This window comes from Passer montanus, unplaced genomic scaffold (genome assembly GCF_014805655.1).
Source record: "Passer montanus isolate IOZ18808 unplaced genomic scaffold, ASM1480565v1 scaffold99, whole genome shotgun sequence".
Lineage (NCBI taxonomy): Eukaryota > Metazoa > Chordata > Aves > Passeriformes > Passeridae > Passer > Passer montanus.
Window position 1 is genome coordinate 358,021 of NW_024375367.1, and position 17,864 is coordinate 375,884.

Sequence of the window (17,864 nt, forward strand, 5' to 3'; positions counted from 1 at the left end):
ACCCTGTGATCAAAACCAAGACTACTCTCAAATCTTAGGTCAAAAACATATGAGCCAACAGGAAGTACTCACTGAGGAATTAGAAAATGAAAATTCCTGTTGTCTTGTTGACTGACGTACATCCTGCACCAGAAAAGCAATTTATATTGGGTTCATACACACACAGTTCTGCTTGGTTTCTCACCTGTATATAACCTTCATCGATGGTCCCAGCATTGCTGGAATTATATCTCCTGAGACAAAACTTTCTGGGGCATCCACTAGTGGCAATAAACATTTTTCCAAGATAATCTAGCTTTCATTGCTAGAACAAAAGTGTCTGTAGCTCAGTACAGCTTTCCTTTCTTGAAGGAAAAAGGTCAGGAAATAAAAGCAAAGCCCTTCCAGTGTTATCATACCTGTGGTGTCAGTGAGCCCTATGTTACATTTACCCTCTTTTCTGGGCAAACACATTTTCTCTTAGGGGTGGGGAGGATGTTTTGCAGTTTACAGTCCTTCCTCTGTGATGTGCAGGGACCTACATTAGGAATAATAGAAATGAAAGGAACAGAGTTGGAATAGGATCAGGTCTAATGTCTTCCTTTCTCCATATCCCACATTGGTTCATGCATGAGACATGGGCAGGTATTCCAAGTGCAGCAGATGGAAGGCAGCCATAACTAAAAAGAAAGGTTGTATATCAATTCTCTTGCCTGTAAATTGGATTAAAATATTAAGTTAGCATTTCTTAGTGGCAGACAGCTGAATTACTATAGAGTTTTCTGCAACAAATCAGTCACCCACAGTTTGAGCTAGTAAGCCACAAAGCTGAAAGTTAATACAGGTTGCTTTCCACAATCCACTAATAACAGGAAGGCTGCTATTCAGCACACCACAGAGCTTTGAAAAGCATTTTCTTTAACAATAGCATAAGTGTGCTGCAAAGTGGCAAGATCAAACAGTAAGAATCCATCAATTTGAGCATCCCTGAAAGGCACACACGGGATGAAAGGCATGAGCTGAACTCTCCAACAACACAAACCCTACATTATTATAAAACCCACATTTCTGAAGGGAAGGCAGATTTGCACTGTGTGTGGGGTGGGATGGTGTCAATCTGTCAGATTCTGCTACCCTTATTCAAGATAAACTGACCTTTGCTCAGTAATGAGTTGATGGAAATGCTCTTTAGCAGGAGAAAAGGCAATGCATGGGTGTGGGGGCACAGCACCAAATATGTCAGGAATTCACACACATTTAGAGACATCCTATTTCAAGATATGCAGACTCTTGGATGCTACTCTTGCTGTAACTTCACCTCCTTTTTTTTCCCTAGATCAGGTAATTTCACCCAGCTCATCTCCCACTTACAATCAAAAACATGCATGAGAGGTTCCCTCCCTCCACAGAAGAGGGCAGTTCTGTGCATCTGCCTAAGAGAAGCCCCTCACTGCTTGAGAAGGGTTTTTTCATGCCTCCATTAACACAAAAATCCTATGTTCCTTAACTGAGTAAACTACAATTTTTACAGTCTCTTACTGCAGTTAGGATTATTTTAAAATGCTGAAACAGTTTCTTATGCTCTGTTTATTATCTTTGTCACTGCTCTGCATGAGCTGGCTGTACTCATTATCAGCTGCTGTAGCTAGCAAGGAAAAATGTATGGTGGATTTGTAGGATAATGGAATTAAAGTATACTTTAAGAAGTATTCTAGAAAAAAAAAGCACTAAAAAATGAAAAAGAGAAAATAAACAGACCAAAAAGTTAAAAACAAAGAGAAATCTACAGAGGAAAATGAGGCACAACAGCATTAGGCTTCCTAGCTCACAAAGCAGCCTTCCAGCTCTCAATCTTTTGAGTAACACAGACTTAGTTCTACTGAAGCAATGTGGAGAACACATGAAGAAGCAGACAAAACTAATGTAATGTTTGAGGTGTCCAGACTGACATAATGTGTTTCCAGAATATTGGAGCCTGTGTTCTGCTTGCCAGATTTTATTTTTGTTATTGGTGAAACTATACTTGGTGTAGAGGAGACCTATATTAATATTCTAGCACATCCTTAAACACCAAATTAGTCCTGGGGCTAGGAAGAACAAAAATATAGTCAGGCTATCAGCTGGACTGGAGATTAAGAAAGCAAAACAGGCAGGACGATTGTTCAGCAATCCATAATAAGCTAGCCACAGAGACTTCTTTAATTTCCCTACATTATTTAACAAAAATCAGGACTATGGAAAGGTCTCAGGAAAAGATGAGAAAAATGGAATTCAAAGAGCTGTGATGGAACAAGGTAATGTCAGACAATCTGAATTGGATTAAAACAAAGGAAGAAGTAAATTATTAAAAAGTAGATGGGAAGAGAAATCTATGGAAAAAAAGCAAACCAACACTGGACATCAGGCTCTCCAAGGAACTACTCACAGCACCGAGCCTGACCAGATTCAAGAGGTGTTAGGACAATGATTTCAAGCACATGCTGTGTCTCTTGGGGTTGCCCTGTGCAGGGCTGAGAATTGGACTTGATTATCATTGTGGATCCCTACCAACTCAGCATATTCTGTGATAAAGTGTAAAAATGGCAGTCTAACCTAAGTGAAAAAATCACCTTGGAGAAGAAAAATTAACATCTTTAAAAGTATGACACAAGAAATTAATTTAATTGACAGAGTTATTTATAAGATCTTAAATTCATTTATTGCTTGAATACCTCTGACAGGAGTTTAATTAAAGCATAATCTACAGAGATTTTTTTAGCTTGATTTCAGATTCTTAAACTGCCTATGTTTATGACCAGCAGTACTGTGGTTAGTTAAAGAAGCTCATAAAACCAATGATCTGCAGGGAACAGGAAGCATCATCTTCCCCATCTGTGCTGGTGCATTCTTTATTTTTGTAAAAGCCTCCCTGACTGGCATCCATCTTACCTGAGCTGGCAGTTCACTTAGCATGAATTTACTAACCAGGTTTCTCCTAGGGTCTGTAGAAATAGGCACCTGCAGGCATTGGTCCTATTGGTTGTCCTAAATATATGCTGGGAAAGGAGGAAGAAGAAGCAGGCTTAACTTTCACAAATTAAAATGGGGCTTGTTTAAAACTTTCTACATCTAAGTGTAGTAGAACACTGGTCTACAAAACTTCCAGAGACTGGCAGTACATTTTAAACTGCATGCAAACCACGTTTGCAGAAACACTTTCTAATACAGTTAGACTTATTCTTGCCTTATTCTTTAAATACTGTAAGACCTGTAGTTACACCAGGTCACATTTATTCAGCCTTTTTCAACTTTGGTCCCCTAACAAATTTCCAGAACTGTTTTAGATACCTTTGGAAATTGTACATATGTAGAATGCATATAACTCACACAAGTCAACAACAAAAACAGTTGAAGAATTACTGTATTAAAGAAATTAATTAACTTTGTATATAGTCTTCTGCATTAAATCAAATGGAATGGTGCTGAGGATTCTTCTGGCAAACCAAAATGAAGCACAGTCTGCATTTTGGTTGCAGATCTTCCCCACCCATAGGACTGTTACATTTTTTAATACTAAAAATTTTGCATGAGCTCAAGTAGATCATCATACATTTCACTGATATCATAACTGTTTATTTGCTACTTCACTGTTCAGGGTTCCTTCTTTTTCTTTTTTGGACAGAACTGATGTTCCAGTCCACCATCACTAAATAATGGAAATAGTTATTTGTCTTCCTTTAGCTTTTACACTGGAACATGAACTGCAGTACAGTGTACAAGATTTGGGGTGCAGTGACATGCCTCACTCATACCATTACTAAAACTAATATTTGAGCACTAATAAGCAGGAATTTGTTTTGCATTAAGCATCATCAATTGTAAAATGTTCAGAAAAAAACTGTGCAAGATTTTATTAAAATAATTTTGCCTAACCAGCCAAATCCTGAGTTAAAACATCTTTACTATTATCTATCTTAATTTTGTGATGAACACGAGAGGCTGTTACAGCCTTTCCTTGCCATTCTAATTTGAGGTCATCAATCAATGCAGGCATATCACAGCAGCAATTTAACAGGCTTCATTTTCCAGATGATCTCACTGTTCAAACTAAAATAAAATTCGCAGTTAAGGCACAATGTGAAGAAGAATGCATGCTTTAACTTTGATAGCTGCCACTTTCAGGATGACGTGGTAAAGTTACAGGTTTTCTTTCAACTTCATTTTAGAGAACTAAAAATACCTGATAACTTTAACTTAGAATAGAGGACAACTTAAGTTTTGCTATGCTTCCTTAGGTGTAAGGACTTTCCCAGTGTAAACTTCATTATTTTAATAATTTAAAGATAAATTACTCTACACTACTGCAATGACAAAAGACATGATGTCTGCTAGTGAAGTATAATTGATATCAGACAGATGACAGCCCTGAATGATCAGAATTGAAAGCAGGATGTTTCTTTAGAGATGTTTAGAGACAAGTCACCTCTTCAGTTCATAACTGGAAGTGTCTGGAGTCAGGGTAGTGAAATAATGACAGGGCAGTGGTCAACAACGAAAATTTTGAGAACTGCAAAACTGAAATGGGATGTCAGGTTTCATCAGGCCCTGTAGTACCCATGTGCTCTCATTTTTAAATCCTCTATTATTTTTTACTCTCCCTTAATTTTTTTAATGGCAGCAAATTTTTCTGACATTATTAAATTCCTCTGGCATTTCAGTAGGGTGAAAGAAATTGAAGCCTAATTTACAAAATCACATGGCTAAAATTGCTTTTCTGTTATTTACAGACATTTAGATAAGTCACTTTAAACTTCAGCAATCCCTGACTATAAGGGCTGAAAATCAGTGGAAGCTCTTCACCTTAAACTTTTATGGCCACAGGATGAGAAATAAAAATGAAATGCATAAACGTCAGGTTTTAAACGACAGGTTCTCAGATGTGAGGCCCCACAGAACTGACTGTCCTGCAAATCACACTGTGGAACAGACCTCTCCTGGGCAGAGTTGGAGCTGTCCAAAACAGTCATGAAATAAGAATGATGACTATCTGAGGTCACTGTGGACACTCTGTGCTACACACACATATTAATCTGGAACAGCATTTAGCCAAGAAGTGGGAATTAAATGAACCTGACATAAATAACAAGACCATTTGATTATCACTGTCACCTATAATGGATCATGTCAACTACAGAACAGCTGGCAAAATGTACTGTGCTCTTGCTCATGTACTAATAAGCAGCTCTGCATGGGTGGTGCTTTACTGCCATTGAGTGCTTGTACAAACCTTCACCCTTCGTGCTGCTGGTAAGGATGTCTGGCTGCTCTTATTGTTAGCCACTATTATTCGTATACTATTCAAGAGCCCATAGCAATAGAACAGAACCCTGTCACAAATTAATGGGTCTCTACTAACTGGAAATGTCAATGCAAAAATGAATTTAAAGATGTTAATTTTTCAAGCAACATGAATTGCCTGACAGCACTTTATTACAGCAATGTTATTTACTCCTTCCTCCTCCCACGGTTTAAAAAGCTACTGCAATAAACATCAGCCGATTAGCTACATCCAGCATGGCCTTTTTGTTTTCAATTTACACATAAAAAATTTAATTTACAGAATGGCTGAGAGCAGCCTGGCCTAATGGAAAGCATCCCTGCCCATGGCCAAGGGATTGAAGCTAGATGATCTTTAAGGTCCCTTCCTCAGGGGAGTTATGAGTGCTGCTTATGTCAGTCACTTCACATAGATATATATTCAAGGTCTGCATAAACCCAGCTTGAGACATAAGCAGCATTTCCATCTCTGAACTCTACAAAAATCAGAGCACGATGTTTGGCCCAAAGTAAAAATTAACAGCGCTTTGGCAGAGCTAGCAAGCAATCAAAAGCTACTTCACAAACAACAGACCTGAAAAGCAGTTCAAAATAATGTCTGATGCTTTTAAAGCATTAGAAGCACACATCATTATTAAAACCAAGCTATTTCTGGTCATCCATAGCAAGGGTACCCTAGATATGCTTCATACATCTATTTGTTTCACATGTACTGTCTTACAAACTGTCCTCAGCTCTTTAGTTGAATTTCTAAGATGTTTAATAGCAAACATCTACTACTAAAATCTGGTTGCTTCTATGAGAAGTTGCACAATGTGATCCTCAAATTACAAAATGACCTCATGACTCAATAGGTAAGACAAAGAATATTCCCCACCCCCTTTTAATTTTAAGCTTTTCATCAGAGAGCAATGGATTTTTATCACAACTAAGTCTTCTGAAGATATAGATGCTGCACTTCTCAGTTCACACTTTACCTTTGAGACAGAATTCTACAGGGAGAAGTCCAGATATTCAGTGGCCAGATTGTCCCAGCCTTCTCTTCAAATATCACGAGCAGTGAAAGGGATTGTGGACAGTGATCTCACTCCCACCAGATGAAGACTACTTTCAAGGTCTGTAAACAAATTTATCTATTGTCCAAAATCAAAGAGCAATTCTCTCCATTAAAATGATCAAAAGCCTCTAGGGTTGTTATAGCTGCTACCACATCTGGTATTTCTCAGCAGTGAGAGACACTGACAGTTCCCACTCACAGCCTCAGGTTTGTCTTCATAGTAGTAAACAGGAGCACCTGCACCTGGTCCTTTTATTTGTATACATTCAAAACCCTTCAAAATCTGCTTGCCAGGAACATTTAACCACTTCAGAGATAAAGGAGACCAAATCCATACTCTGAAAAGATGCAGTAATAGAATCTTCTGTTTTCTTCTTCAGTACACATATTTTCTTATTTGTAAACAAAACAAATTTTAACCTGGCAAAGCTTTCTGTAAAAAATGACAAGCCTTCCTCACACTACCACCAAGGGACCTGAACCTGCTGCAAAAGGAAAAAAGATTATATTTAAGTAATTATATTACATTAGAAAGTAGTTTTGATTTCGTGCAAAAAGGTTCTTGCAATTTTGAACAAGTCCCTGGGCACTTTGCATCATGTGTTAATCAAGACCAAACCAGACTGAGTGGACAGGTACATAACACATAATATTGAAGGGAGGGGAAAAGGATCAGCTGGGGAAGGCATTCAGAAGGGTTAACATTATCCCCTGCAGGTTAATGCCTCAACTGCTTTCTCTAGCCAGTGAAGAGATAAAGGCTTCTCACAGAGTCATTCAGAGCTGAAGATTTGTTTAGCTACACTGAATCTCTCTGGAGTACTTTAACTTGTTAACTTCAGAAGCAGCCTGCAGAGATTAGCCTCAAAAAGATCACACTTGCTTTTGTGAATACTCCCCAGTATTTATTTACCTTCCATCAGCAGCTGAAATTCACTACTGAGACACACTGTTGGGTATACTGTATTGAACTCTGAACATTGTGCATTGCCCATGGACTGACGTTCATCCAGCTGGAGCTTAGCACTCCTGCTGGAATGACTGGAACAGTATCCACAGCACTGCCAGGATGACTGCAGAACTGAATTTTTCCAAGTGCACCGTTGAAGTGCTCTGTTTAAAGGTCACCTGGATGCTGCCACACAAAGGACTGCTGTGCTCCAACACCTTCAGAATCCACTCATTGTGCAGCCATGCTGGCACAGCTCCTTCTCTTACTCCGACTGCTCCTCACACCATTGGAGCAGTGGTGGGAGCTGGGCTTTTGTGATCAAGCTAAACACAAAGAATAAGAATTCTCAACTATTGAGAGCTACTGTCAACAATTTTTATGATTCTTACTTAGTAACAACATGAAAGGAAAATGGCCTTTTCAACTCAAACACATAATAAAGTTGGATTTGATTTTGTGACAAGAACACAGGGAAAAAAACATACTTCTGACAGAGCTTATTATCAGGGCCATTTTCCAACTTCTCCTGTTCTACAGTATTTCATCACATCATTGTGCTTTCCTCCCTAAAAGATGTCCATGATATCTTAAATTTTATCAAAATAAAACTTCTATGAACTCGTATAAACCAAAAGAAAAGTTAAAGATACTTGAAAGTTTTGGTGAGACCTTTCACAATTTATGCTTCTGCTAAATTTTTTTTCACAGACTATCTTTGTAGCATAAATCAGCCATCCTTTTATAAATGCAGAATACAGAAAAAAGACTCTTCAAATTAACCTCAGGAAAGGTGCAACAAACTGAATCATAAACACCAAAAAAATCTTTTCTTTAATACTATTCAGGTTATAATCAGAGCTGAAAACAACACAACTGCCAGTTAAGAGTTGATTTCCAAAGCACACCATAAAGTATGGACAGACAGCCCAGTCCAAATCTGGGAGCACAGAATTTCCACAATCTTCTAACAGCTCCAAAGCCCTAGAAACCTAAAGTTTCCTATACAACCATGTCAAACAAGACTTCACAAAATGAACTTGCAAAGATCAAATCAACTTGCAAAGTTTGGTAAATATGTTTTAGCATTGAAATAATCTCTTAACCAAACAGAAAAGCCACAGTCAGATTTTAGAGGCCATATTGAGACAAAGGCGTAATGAACAGAGTACTAAAAATATCAGTTATTTTTCCAAATGAACAAACTCTTAGCATATTACATAAACTACCTGCAATGCAGTATATCAAATACTTTATGTTCTGTTACCACCTAAGTAACAGTGTGAGAAATGTTAGCCACCACACAAAATGATTTTTACATAACCCTCAATTATGTAAACATCAGAGCATCCTAGTTTCAAAATGCAGTTAACCATGATTCCCTTTCAAAAACACTGCACCTTTAGACAGGAAAAAAAAAAAATCCTGTCTGTTATATTCCAATATGAGGTGCTTTCTCAATCAAGAGACTTGCAGCTAAAAATTACAAGCAATTAATTTTATTCATACTAATTATATTGTGGCATTAGACTAACAAAAAACAAGGCACTCTGCCCTTTGGGGCAGTGTTCTGTAGAATTCTGCATAATAACTATCTTTGGGCTCAAAATTAATCCCAAAGCATGCTGAAAAATTAACGGGAACAGTTTTTAATTATTCTCAAACTCTAAGAATAGGAGAGGAAGGTTTGCACTTTTTCATTTAATTGTTTATTAAAGTAAAGAAAAATACAGGATTTTACAGTTTATCTTAAATTTGGAAGCTGTTTATAGGCAAATATTGATTTCTGGAGAGTTTCTTTATTTCCTCATCTTACACCCACTCAGAAGGGCATTTTGTACTTCTGCATTATCTGACACATTATCTGAACATCTTTCTAAAGCACAATGATTGCACAGGACAGTTGTATTTGTGAGAATACCCATTTAACCAAGCACTGCAATACCCATTGTTCTTTCTGTTCAACTCAGTAGAAGACAGAAAAAAAAATGCAATATGGTAAAAATTTGCCAAATACATTAAATCACAGCATAGACAATTACTTTAAGAAAAGCAGCAACTTCTCTACTTAAAATACACAACTTATAGTGTACACAAGGCAATTTCTAATCTGAACAAAATATTTCAGTGAATTCTATGCTGTTTTCCATGTAACAGGCAGCAACAAAACCAAGATTTCTGGAAAGAACCAGCATTAGTTTACTGAAAAAGGAATGACATATTTGACCAGTCTACACATTCCCAATTACACTTCAATCCTTCCCAGCTGATGGCACTTCATGTGAGGAGACTAGGTCTCACAAATTCTCTGAAACCGAGTTTAATTTAACTTCACAGTACGTCAAAATGAAGTCTTAAAGCACAAAAATCTCTGCATTCTCCTTGATCTCAAATACTTGCAGCAATTAAATCTTAGAATTACTTTGGAACATTTGGCTGTTTATTTATTTGAGTAATAAACTCCTGAAATTTCCCCTCTACTTGAGATCAATACTTGAGCCAGGTGAAAGCTGTTCCCCTTCACATGGAAATAACTTTAGGAAAAAAAATACAGGAAAAACCCCAACTTTTAGCACATAGTAGGAATAATTTCTTTGTAGCAACATCATAAAAAATTTTCCCTTTCATGATGTAGGCTCAACAATATCCAGTATTTTAAGTATCTATTGATGGTGGCTGTGTTTACTCTTGTGGTGTCAATAACACCTGTAGAGAAGTCTGTCTTTCTTACAGCAACATAACATGCAATCAGCCTGTTCTACTAGTCAGGAAAGAATCAGTGCATGAGTTACTGCGTTTTTAGAGGAAAATGAACCCTTATCTCCATTTACAAAGAAAAAAAATCAAATCCTGGGAAGTAATTTCTGCTTGCTTTAAAAAAGTCCAATTCATCAGTTGCATTTTGGAGTTCCAAAATAAATAGACCTCTGCTGCACAGCAATGTCACCTATTCCTCAGCTTTCAGGAGATGTTATGAGCTCCCAACACGATCTCTGGGAATGAGCCGTAGATCTGAACCATGCTTTAGAAACACATTTCCTAAACAAAGAAAGAAAGCAGGATGTATTACTAACCAAGAAAATACAATGTTCCCTCACTGAACACATTTAAAGGATAACAATGTTAAGTCAGTGTTTAACAGCTTCATAGTAATTCCTCTGATATACCAGAAACAAAGTTTTCATGCTTCCACATAATTTTACCTTGTCTCTCTTTTACCAAAGAGCTCTTTATTTTAAATGAAAAGGCAAGGCCTTGCAAAGTGCAGCCTTTCAAACTCTGCAGTTCCACACTCAAATGCCTCATTTTACTTACAAGCCATGCCATAATAATTTCAAGAACAGAAAACAAAGTTTTACTTTTCCACAATTATTTTGTTTTCTTGAGGTCATTCATGCTTTTCTTCATTTTTAGTTCTCTCCTTGGTTCAGTACTTATTGACTTCTAAGTCCAGAATCTCAATTGTACTTTTCTTTTAGGAAGGTTCTCCAAATGTCCAAGCATATGTTAGTCTCATTTTAGCATAAAAATCCATTTGAACTTCTTATTTATTACTGTATTGTCTTAATTATCATAGTCTTTTCAAGAAGACATAATAAAAATTAGATGTTTCTAATATTTAGATGTGTTGATTTTTTTGATGTATTCAGGTTGTTATTTTTTTATTAAATGCAACATTAGTAAATGAAACCACATCACTAAGTGATATATTTACTTAACAATATATGGAATATTTACTTTTTTACTTCATACTACTACTGCACAGAATGAACTATATTTGATTCCTTATTCAAGCTTGAATTAACTTCTAAACCAGAGTAATTCTATTTCTCTCCCAAGCATCCCATTCCAGGGATGTAGAGTGCTCTCACAAATAAGATTAAGGTACTTGACATCCATTTAAATTGTCTGTGTATTAGAACAAAGCTACCCTTTTCTGAACTCCAGCAAGTGGATCAGGATCAAAATCATTGTATATATTCAACATAATGACCCTTAGAAAACTAATTCAAAATAACACGTTTTATTAATTTTAATGCTCAGAAGACATTCTGATCTTACAGACCTGCCAACACCTGGTACTGAAGGGATCTATAAAACCCACTGAATGCAAACCTGTCTCCCCAGCAAAACAGAGAACTGCCTACTAACCTTACTATTCTAGATTGGAAACATCCTTTTGTTATGGCCATCATAAAATTCTGAACATTTTAAAACAGGCTTCAGCTGCATCTAACAGAGACAGTAGTTCACCTCACCTTGGTCTGTTTTCATCATGAATATTACACTGGTTTTATTAAAGTTAGAGCATACTACTCCCTGAACTATCAAGGATTTAGAACTGAAATCAATACAGGGATTAAGTGCTAAGCCTAGCTCTTTCAGCTTTCATTTCCCCTGTTCCATGAAATCATGTAAGGAAAATGAGAGTCATACTTGAGTGCTTTTTTTTCAGAAAGGAAGAGAAATTGTGCAACAGTACAAAACCTCTGAAATCCTCAGGGATTACTAAAATTTTATTTCTGTGTATCTTATTTGGAAGTTTTTGAAAACTAAAGTAACTGTAAAAACTACAGGAACTCTGATAGATGAAAAAAAAAAAAAAAACAAACAGAAAGAAGAAGGGAAAAAAGTAGATTTTGAGATACCAATTAATGAGGCTGAACAGAAGCTGAAACCTAAATTAAGTTTGTTTACCTATAAACTGAAGAGTGATTTTGGTCTGAGCACTAGGTTTGGTGTAGGCTGTATTTTGCTTGCTTTGTTTGGGTTGATTTTGGAGGTTTGCTTTATTGTGGACTGGTTCATTTTGTTCCAGCTAAGGGCAACATCACATAGCATTGCCAGAACACCTATGCTAAAAAAACATAATCCATGTGCCTAATTTTACATCTGCAGAATAAGGCAGTGATGACAACATTTTGCATCTAGATGCCTTTAATTTACCTGTTTCTTGATCATGTGATGCTGTCTTATACTACTGAATAATTCCTCAATATTTATAAGAGCTTAGGAGAGGTAAAGCAAATCAACTGGAAAGGGGAATTCAATATGCACAGCTTCAAGTACAATGAACTGCTTTATGGAACCCTTCATTCAGCAGTCAAGCAGTTCTAAATACACTTACTTTTAAAGGATTAAGCTACAACTAATTTAAGCTACATAATACAAAATTAAAGTATACTGCTGAGGAAGAGAAACAGCCTAAGTGTACCTTAAGCAATTTTACCATTTTGCCTAAGTATTCATCAGTGGTCATGTGAAATTGTGGCTTTACATGTGGGTGATGATCTAGTAAGTAAAGTAAATTATTAGATTTAGCATCTGTTTTAATACACTTGGTCATGGGATCATGATGAGGACAACATCAGCTGAGAAGTCTGCCTGAGGCAGTACACCTGTGAAATCATAATCCAGGTGTACTAAGGCAGGACAGAAGTCTCTGGCAGAGCAGAAAGCCATACACTTAATTGATCTTAATTTTCAAATGTTGTTGACACAATCACAGACCTCAGAAACAGGTCTCCACACTTAAATGGTTTCCTTTACAACTCCAAAAAATTTCCAAAACTAATGTCAAGCAACTGCTCTTCTCACCATCAGATACTGTTCTGTGCTCTGCAAGGATTTACTTTATACTCTCTAGTTTACACAGCAAGGTGTGTTGATACTACCTTGTTTTATTTTTGTTGTGGCACCTTCAGTAATGACTGACATCAAAGGGCATAAATGAGACAGATAGATGGAGGCATGGATTTCATGCAAAAACCAAAATAGCAGCAAGTCTCCATCAACCATTCATCATGTTTGCAAGCAAGAGTAAAATTATTCTGTTTTCACAGGATGACTGGATTCCATAAGCAGCAAATCCATTTTTACTAGTACTTAGCAGGTAAGAAATATTCATAACTTTCTACCAAAATACTCTGTTCCACTCTCTTCTCAAATGGTTTAAGATTAGAGTACTGCAATTATTTCCCAATTAGTTTAAAAGTATAGCTTTACAAGAACAAGTCCACACACTCTGCCTCCGGACAGCAGACCATTATTGGTACAATTCAACCTCTGTACTCTGTTTCCATTTATTTCAGGAGGTGATGGGAAAGGGCCTCACACTTTCCTGTGACAGAGATAAATCTTCTCTCACAGCCAGCCTTGACATCTGATTTCAGGGATTTCTGACATGGAACCCCCTTGTGAGAACAAGAGAGCTATCAGCAAGAATCAAAAAATGTTTGGATTTGAAAGGGACCTTTATGAGCACCTAGTTCCAATCCAACTCTTCTGAAAACACACTCCACCAAAGCCCCTAGAGCTCCTGCTCTAAAACTCTTACTTTTTTAAAAGTATCTCATGGTAAGTGCTGCTAGAACAGCAAGGACTACTGAATTAGATAGAGCAGGGGAGGAAATATAGCTGTTACTTATTACTGCAGCAGCACGTAATACTGTGTGGCTTTTAGACTGCAACTTAAATGCAAAGTTCTGAAGATCAGAAGCTCACCACTTTTTCACAGAACTAAATAAACACAGAACAGGAAAACCCCACTGTTTTTTGGATTTAACCTTTTACACACTACAATGACTGTAGTTTTCAACTACATTTCAACTATGTCCTCCCATTTAAGAGGACGAAACAAAAAAATGTAATAAAACCTCACATGCTATACATTAGACTAGGAGAAAAATAACAAGTTTTAAATACTGGGATTCATACACAGTAACTTACCTGCTGTCTGTGCAGGGTTTATTCCTATACCATCTAGGAAGAAGGAAAAAATGAGAAAAAAGAAGATGAAGCAAGCATATTACAATTTATTACATTAAACTTGCAGCTCAAAAAACATACCAGCAAGATACAACTATTACATCAGGTCATCATGCAGCTACTTCCTATAGCCAAACACATAGAAGCCCACAAGAAAGCTTCAGCACAGAGAAGTCCAAGCTATATACTTGAACAAATCTGAATTAGTGGTTTAGTACCTTCTCCCCATGCATAAGAAATTTAAATAATGCTGCAATATTATTAAATTTGCAGTAAGTAGAGTTTGTGAAACATGAGAAAGTATTAATTTTATCAATAAACTTTCACTGAAACCTCAATACAAAAACTATTAAAAATATATAAACTATATTCTTACCATTTGTTATAATGGCACTTGTTGCTGCAGGAACTTTGAACTAAGGGAAATAAGAGTAGGACAAAACAGCATAAGAGACATAGTTAAAGCCGAAAATATATGGGTAATATTAAAATTGTGATTTTAGCTGGTTCACATACCAAAAAAATGAGAAAATAGGGCCTTGAGATTTATAGATATAAGTAACTTTAATGAAAATGGATGACTACTTTAGTAGTAATTCCACCAAGGTAACGGAAATTTTTTTCTAACTATCATGCAAATGTACACCTGAGACATGTACCAGGTAGCTCTAAACATGAAGGAAAAAACCCAATAGATACCACATGCTATAAATGAGTTTTTTTCTAACTAGCACAAGTCTGGTTATGAGTTGGTAAATTTTAAGTTTTTGAGAGATGTCTCAGTAGAAACTTGCTAAGGCCAAATAGCCAGAACTTAAACACTTCTCTGCCCTGAGAGTTTTAATCACAGAGAGGATAATGCACTTCCCCTGAAGAACAACTACCAATTTTGCCCAAATTTTGATCTTTTCCATATATGTATAACTTAAGGTACTGTGAAACTGGTTCCTGAATCACAACTCACTACATAAGTTAATGTTAAGCTATGCAGTTCAAGGAATGAAGAAACATTCACATAACGCAAAACTTATCTGTCATTCCTTTCAATGCCAGTTCACAAGGGGCTTCATTCCTGGCAAAGAGTTCAACAATCTTTGTTTGCTCTTTGCTAACAAAGCATTTCATTCTGCCTGGTCTCAAAGAGATGTAAAAAGCTTCAGTGCTGATCCAGAACAGCCTGAGGTCAAACTCCCATAGATACTCAAAATACGCACACCAATTAAAAGAATGGCTTCCTAAATATGAATATTTAAATCAGTAATGATTCTCTAAATTCACTACTCATATGACCCTATCACTAACTAACATTGTGGTTCCATGAGTAGGCAGAGTTAACAGGTTTAATGGCAACCCCCACCAGAAATGGCACCTCCCTTTCTACATCTCCAACTACTCAGTCACACTCATTTCTGGTACCTCACACTTGCTTGTTAAACTTTCAGTCTAGGTCTCTATGTATGGGTTGTGTTGGCACAGCTGTATTAATACAGAATAAAACTAACTGGGGAAAACATAGTAAAAACCCCCAATTAAATAATCAAATATTTTTAACAGCAAGCAATATTCTGTATAATGTTCTCTCCAAGTAAATTTACAACAAAACCAATCCACCACCTCCCCCCACAAGCTGTGTCTCCTCTAGTAATTTCTGTCACATAAGGAACATACTGTAACTGTGTAACAGTAACAACATAAGGAGACTCAAGATGTGGAGTCTATTGTCCTTCCTAACTGCTTCATTGCAATTGCAATGCTCAAACAAAAGAAATTTTCAATAACTCAAAACTTCCCACATTTTCCTAAAAAGACAGAGGGAGAATTGCAAGAACACACTCTCAGCTGATTTTCTGCCAGTCAGATGAAGAGACTCATCGTGTTTCTGAGCACTCGATTTTACTGTTTACATCCAGTGAAAGCCTCTTAATCTTTGTGTGCTTCATCTGAAACATGATACACCTCTTCAAACACATTATGTGGACAATTTAAACACCTAATGATATAGGATTCCATGTGAAAGATCCACACACAGAAACCAAAGAACATGCTATCCACATCTTCCCTTGAAGAACAGTGTTTTGAATCTATGCCATATGGCTCATCTCAATACCTTCCACAATCAAAAACTCTCTGTCTTCCAAAGTCAGACATTACTAGAAGCGAATGTGAAAAGAGTTTAAGAGTTGCCTGATAATTCTGAAGATCTTTCCTGATATTCCACATGAGAAATTTCAGTATTAAGTATCCAACAGCAGTACCTTTTAATTCTCTTCACTGTCACAAATTTTTATATCACTGTTATAAAATAGTTAATTACTAAAACCAGTCACCTCAATGCCATCTGCTGATGCATAAATTGAGCAAGGATCACTAAGTTTAGGATTCTGCAAGTTCTGCCAGGCCCCCACTGAGACCAGTAAAGCTTGTGACCATCTGTAACAAACAGCAGCTCCTTGTGCTGAATTAAGCACTGCATTTTTATCATTTAAAAAGCTTTAGCTTTCAAGAACATGCAAAACGTTAAAAACCAACATCATCACTCTCTACTTACTTCTTCTGCAGCAAACTTGAGGACAGCTGTGAAAGGTGTGCTCTCAGGCACGCTTAACCTGAAACCACAACACAAGTAAATACGTGGCTGCCAAAACAAACCGAAAAGCAACTTTATCTGCTGTTAAACTACTGACTGAAACTTCACTTTCACCAATGGAAATACTTTGGCCAAAGCTGTGCAAGCACTGAAGAGGGGGAGGACAGGTCCCGGGGGGGTGTGAGATGTTTCAAGAGAAGCCTTTTTAGCAGAGAACAGGAACACCTTTTAGTGTCAGCGGATGTGACAAATCTCAGGAGGTGTGGGAGTAAGCTCCACAGCAATGTCCTCTCCTGGAGGAGAGAACTCGGCCTCAAGCTGTGGCAGGGATGGTTCAGGTGGAACGTCAGGAGAAATTTTTCATTGAAAGGGCTGCCCAGGGTGGAGCCACAGTCCCTGGAGATGTTCAAGAGAGGCCTGAGGCAGCCCGCAGTGCCATGGTCTGGCTGACAAGGCAGTGACCGGGCAAAGATTGGACTCAACGATCTCAGAGATCTTTTCCAACATGGAAGATTCTGCGACTCTGGGGAACGGCAGCGGGGGGAAGCGGGACAGCCCCGAGAGCAGGGCCAGCCACGGACACCGCCCGTCATTCCAGACGGAGGGAGACGAACGCCGTTCCCCCCAGACGGAGGGAGACAAGCGGAGCGCCCCGCCGGGATGCGCCCCGTTCTCACTCCCCGCCGCCCCACGCAGCGCCGGCACTCACACTTTGTAAGGCAGCCGGGGGTCCGAGGTGAGCGTCACTTTAAAGGTGACCTTGGACCTGCGGAGAGAGCAGAGGGTGAGGGCTGGCTGCGGGGGCTGCGGGACCCCGGGAGCTGCCTGCCTCCCTCCCTCCCTGCCTCACTCACATGGTGCTGCCGGGGCCGCCGCCGCTCCCACCGACACGTCAGCGCCGCCCGCAGACCGGGGGCCTTCGCCGGCTCCGAGCTGCCCGAGGCGCGCCTGGCCACAAAGGGAAGATAACATGCTCCGCCGACCCGCTATGAGGCAGGGAGCGGCCGCGTTCTTCCTCAGTGCCATACTGCAGCTGGGAAAGAGAGAGGCTGAGGGGTGGTTGAGGTGCAGCGGAGAATGGTGGGGAGGCTTTCTAATGAGGCAGTGGCAGTGGCTGTTCCGCGGCCGAGGTAGGACCCCGGCACCGGGACCCGGCGCTTCCGCAGGCGCTGGAAGGAGGCGCAGGCGGGACGTGGAGGGAGCGGGGC

General features: G+C 38.4%; 1 protein-coding gene across 1 annotated transcript; it reads right to left on the reverse strand.

Annotated features, from left to right (window-relative positions):
* Window positions 1-8,987: 8,987 nt before the first annotated feature.
* On the reverse strand, window positions 8,988-17,598 carry UFM1 (ubiquitin fold modifier 1). Its single transcript, XM_039696643.1, has 6 exons — window positions 17,511-17,598; window positions 17,366-17,422; window positions 16,618-16,675; window positions 14,446-14,485; window positions 14,031-14,063; window positions 8,988-10,340 (listed from the first exon to the last, which is right to left on the reverse strand). Coding segments are annotated over exons 1-6 (258 nt in total). The 5' UTR covers window positions 17,513-17,598; the 3' UTR covers window positions 8,988-10,272.
* Between the last annotated feature and the right edge of the window lie 266 nt (window positions 17,599-17,864).

Bases quoted from the DNA above. Each gene is read 5' to 3' on its own strand.
- UFM1 (XM_039696643.1), bottom strand. The intron at 16,676-17,365 runs GTGAGTGCCGGC...TTGTGGTTTCAG, and splicing joins CCCCGGCTGCCTTACAAAGT to GTTAAGCGTGCCTGAGAGCA. The intron at 10,341-14,030 runs GTAAGTTACTGT...TTCTTTGTTTAG, and splicing joins AAACCCTGCACAGACAGCAG to GAAATGTGTTTCTAAAGCAT.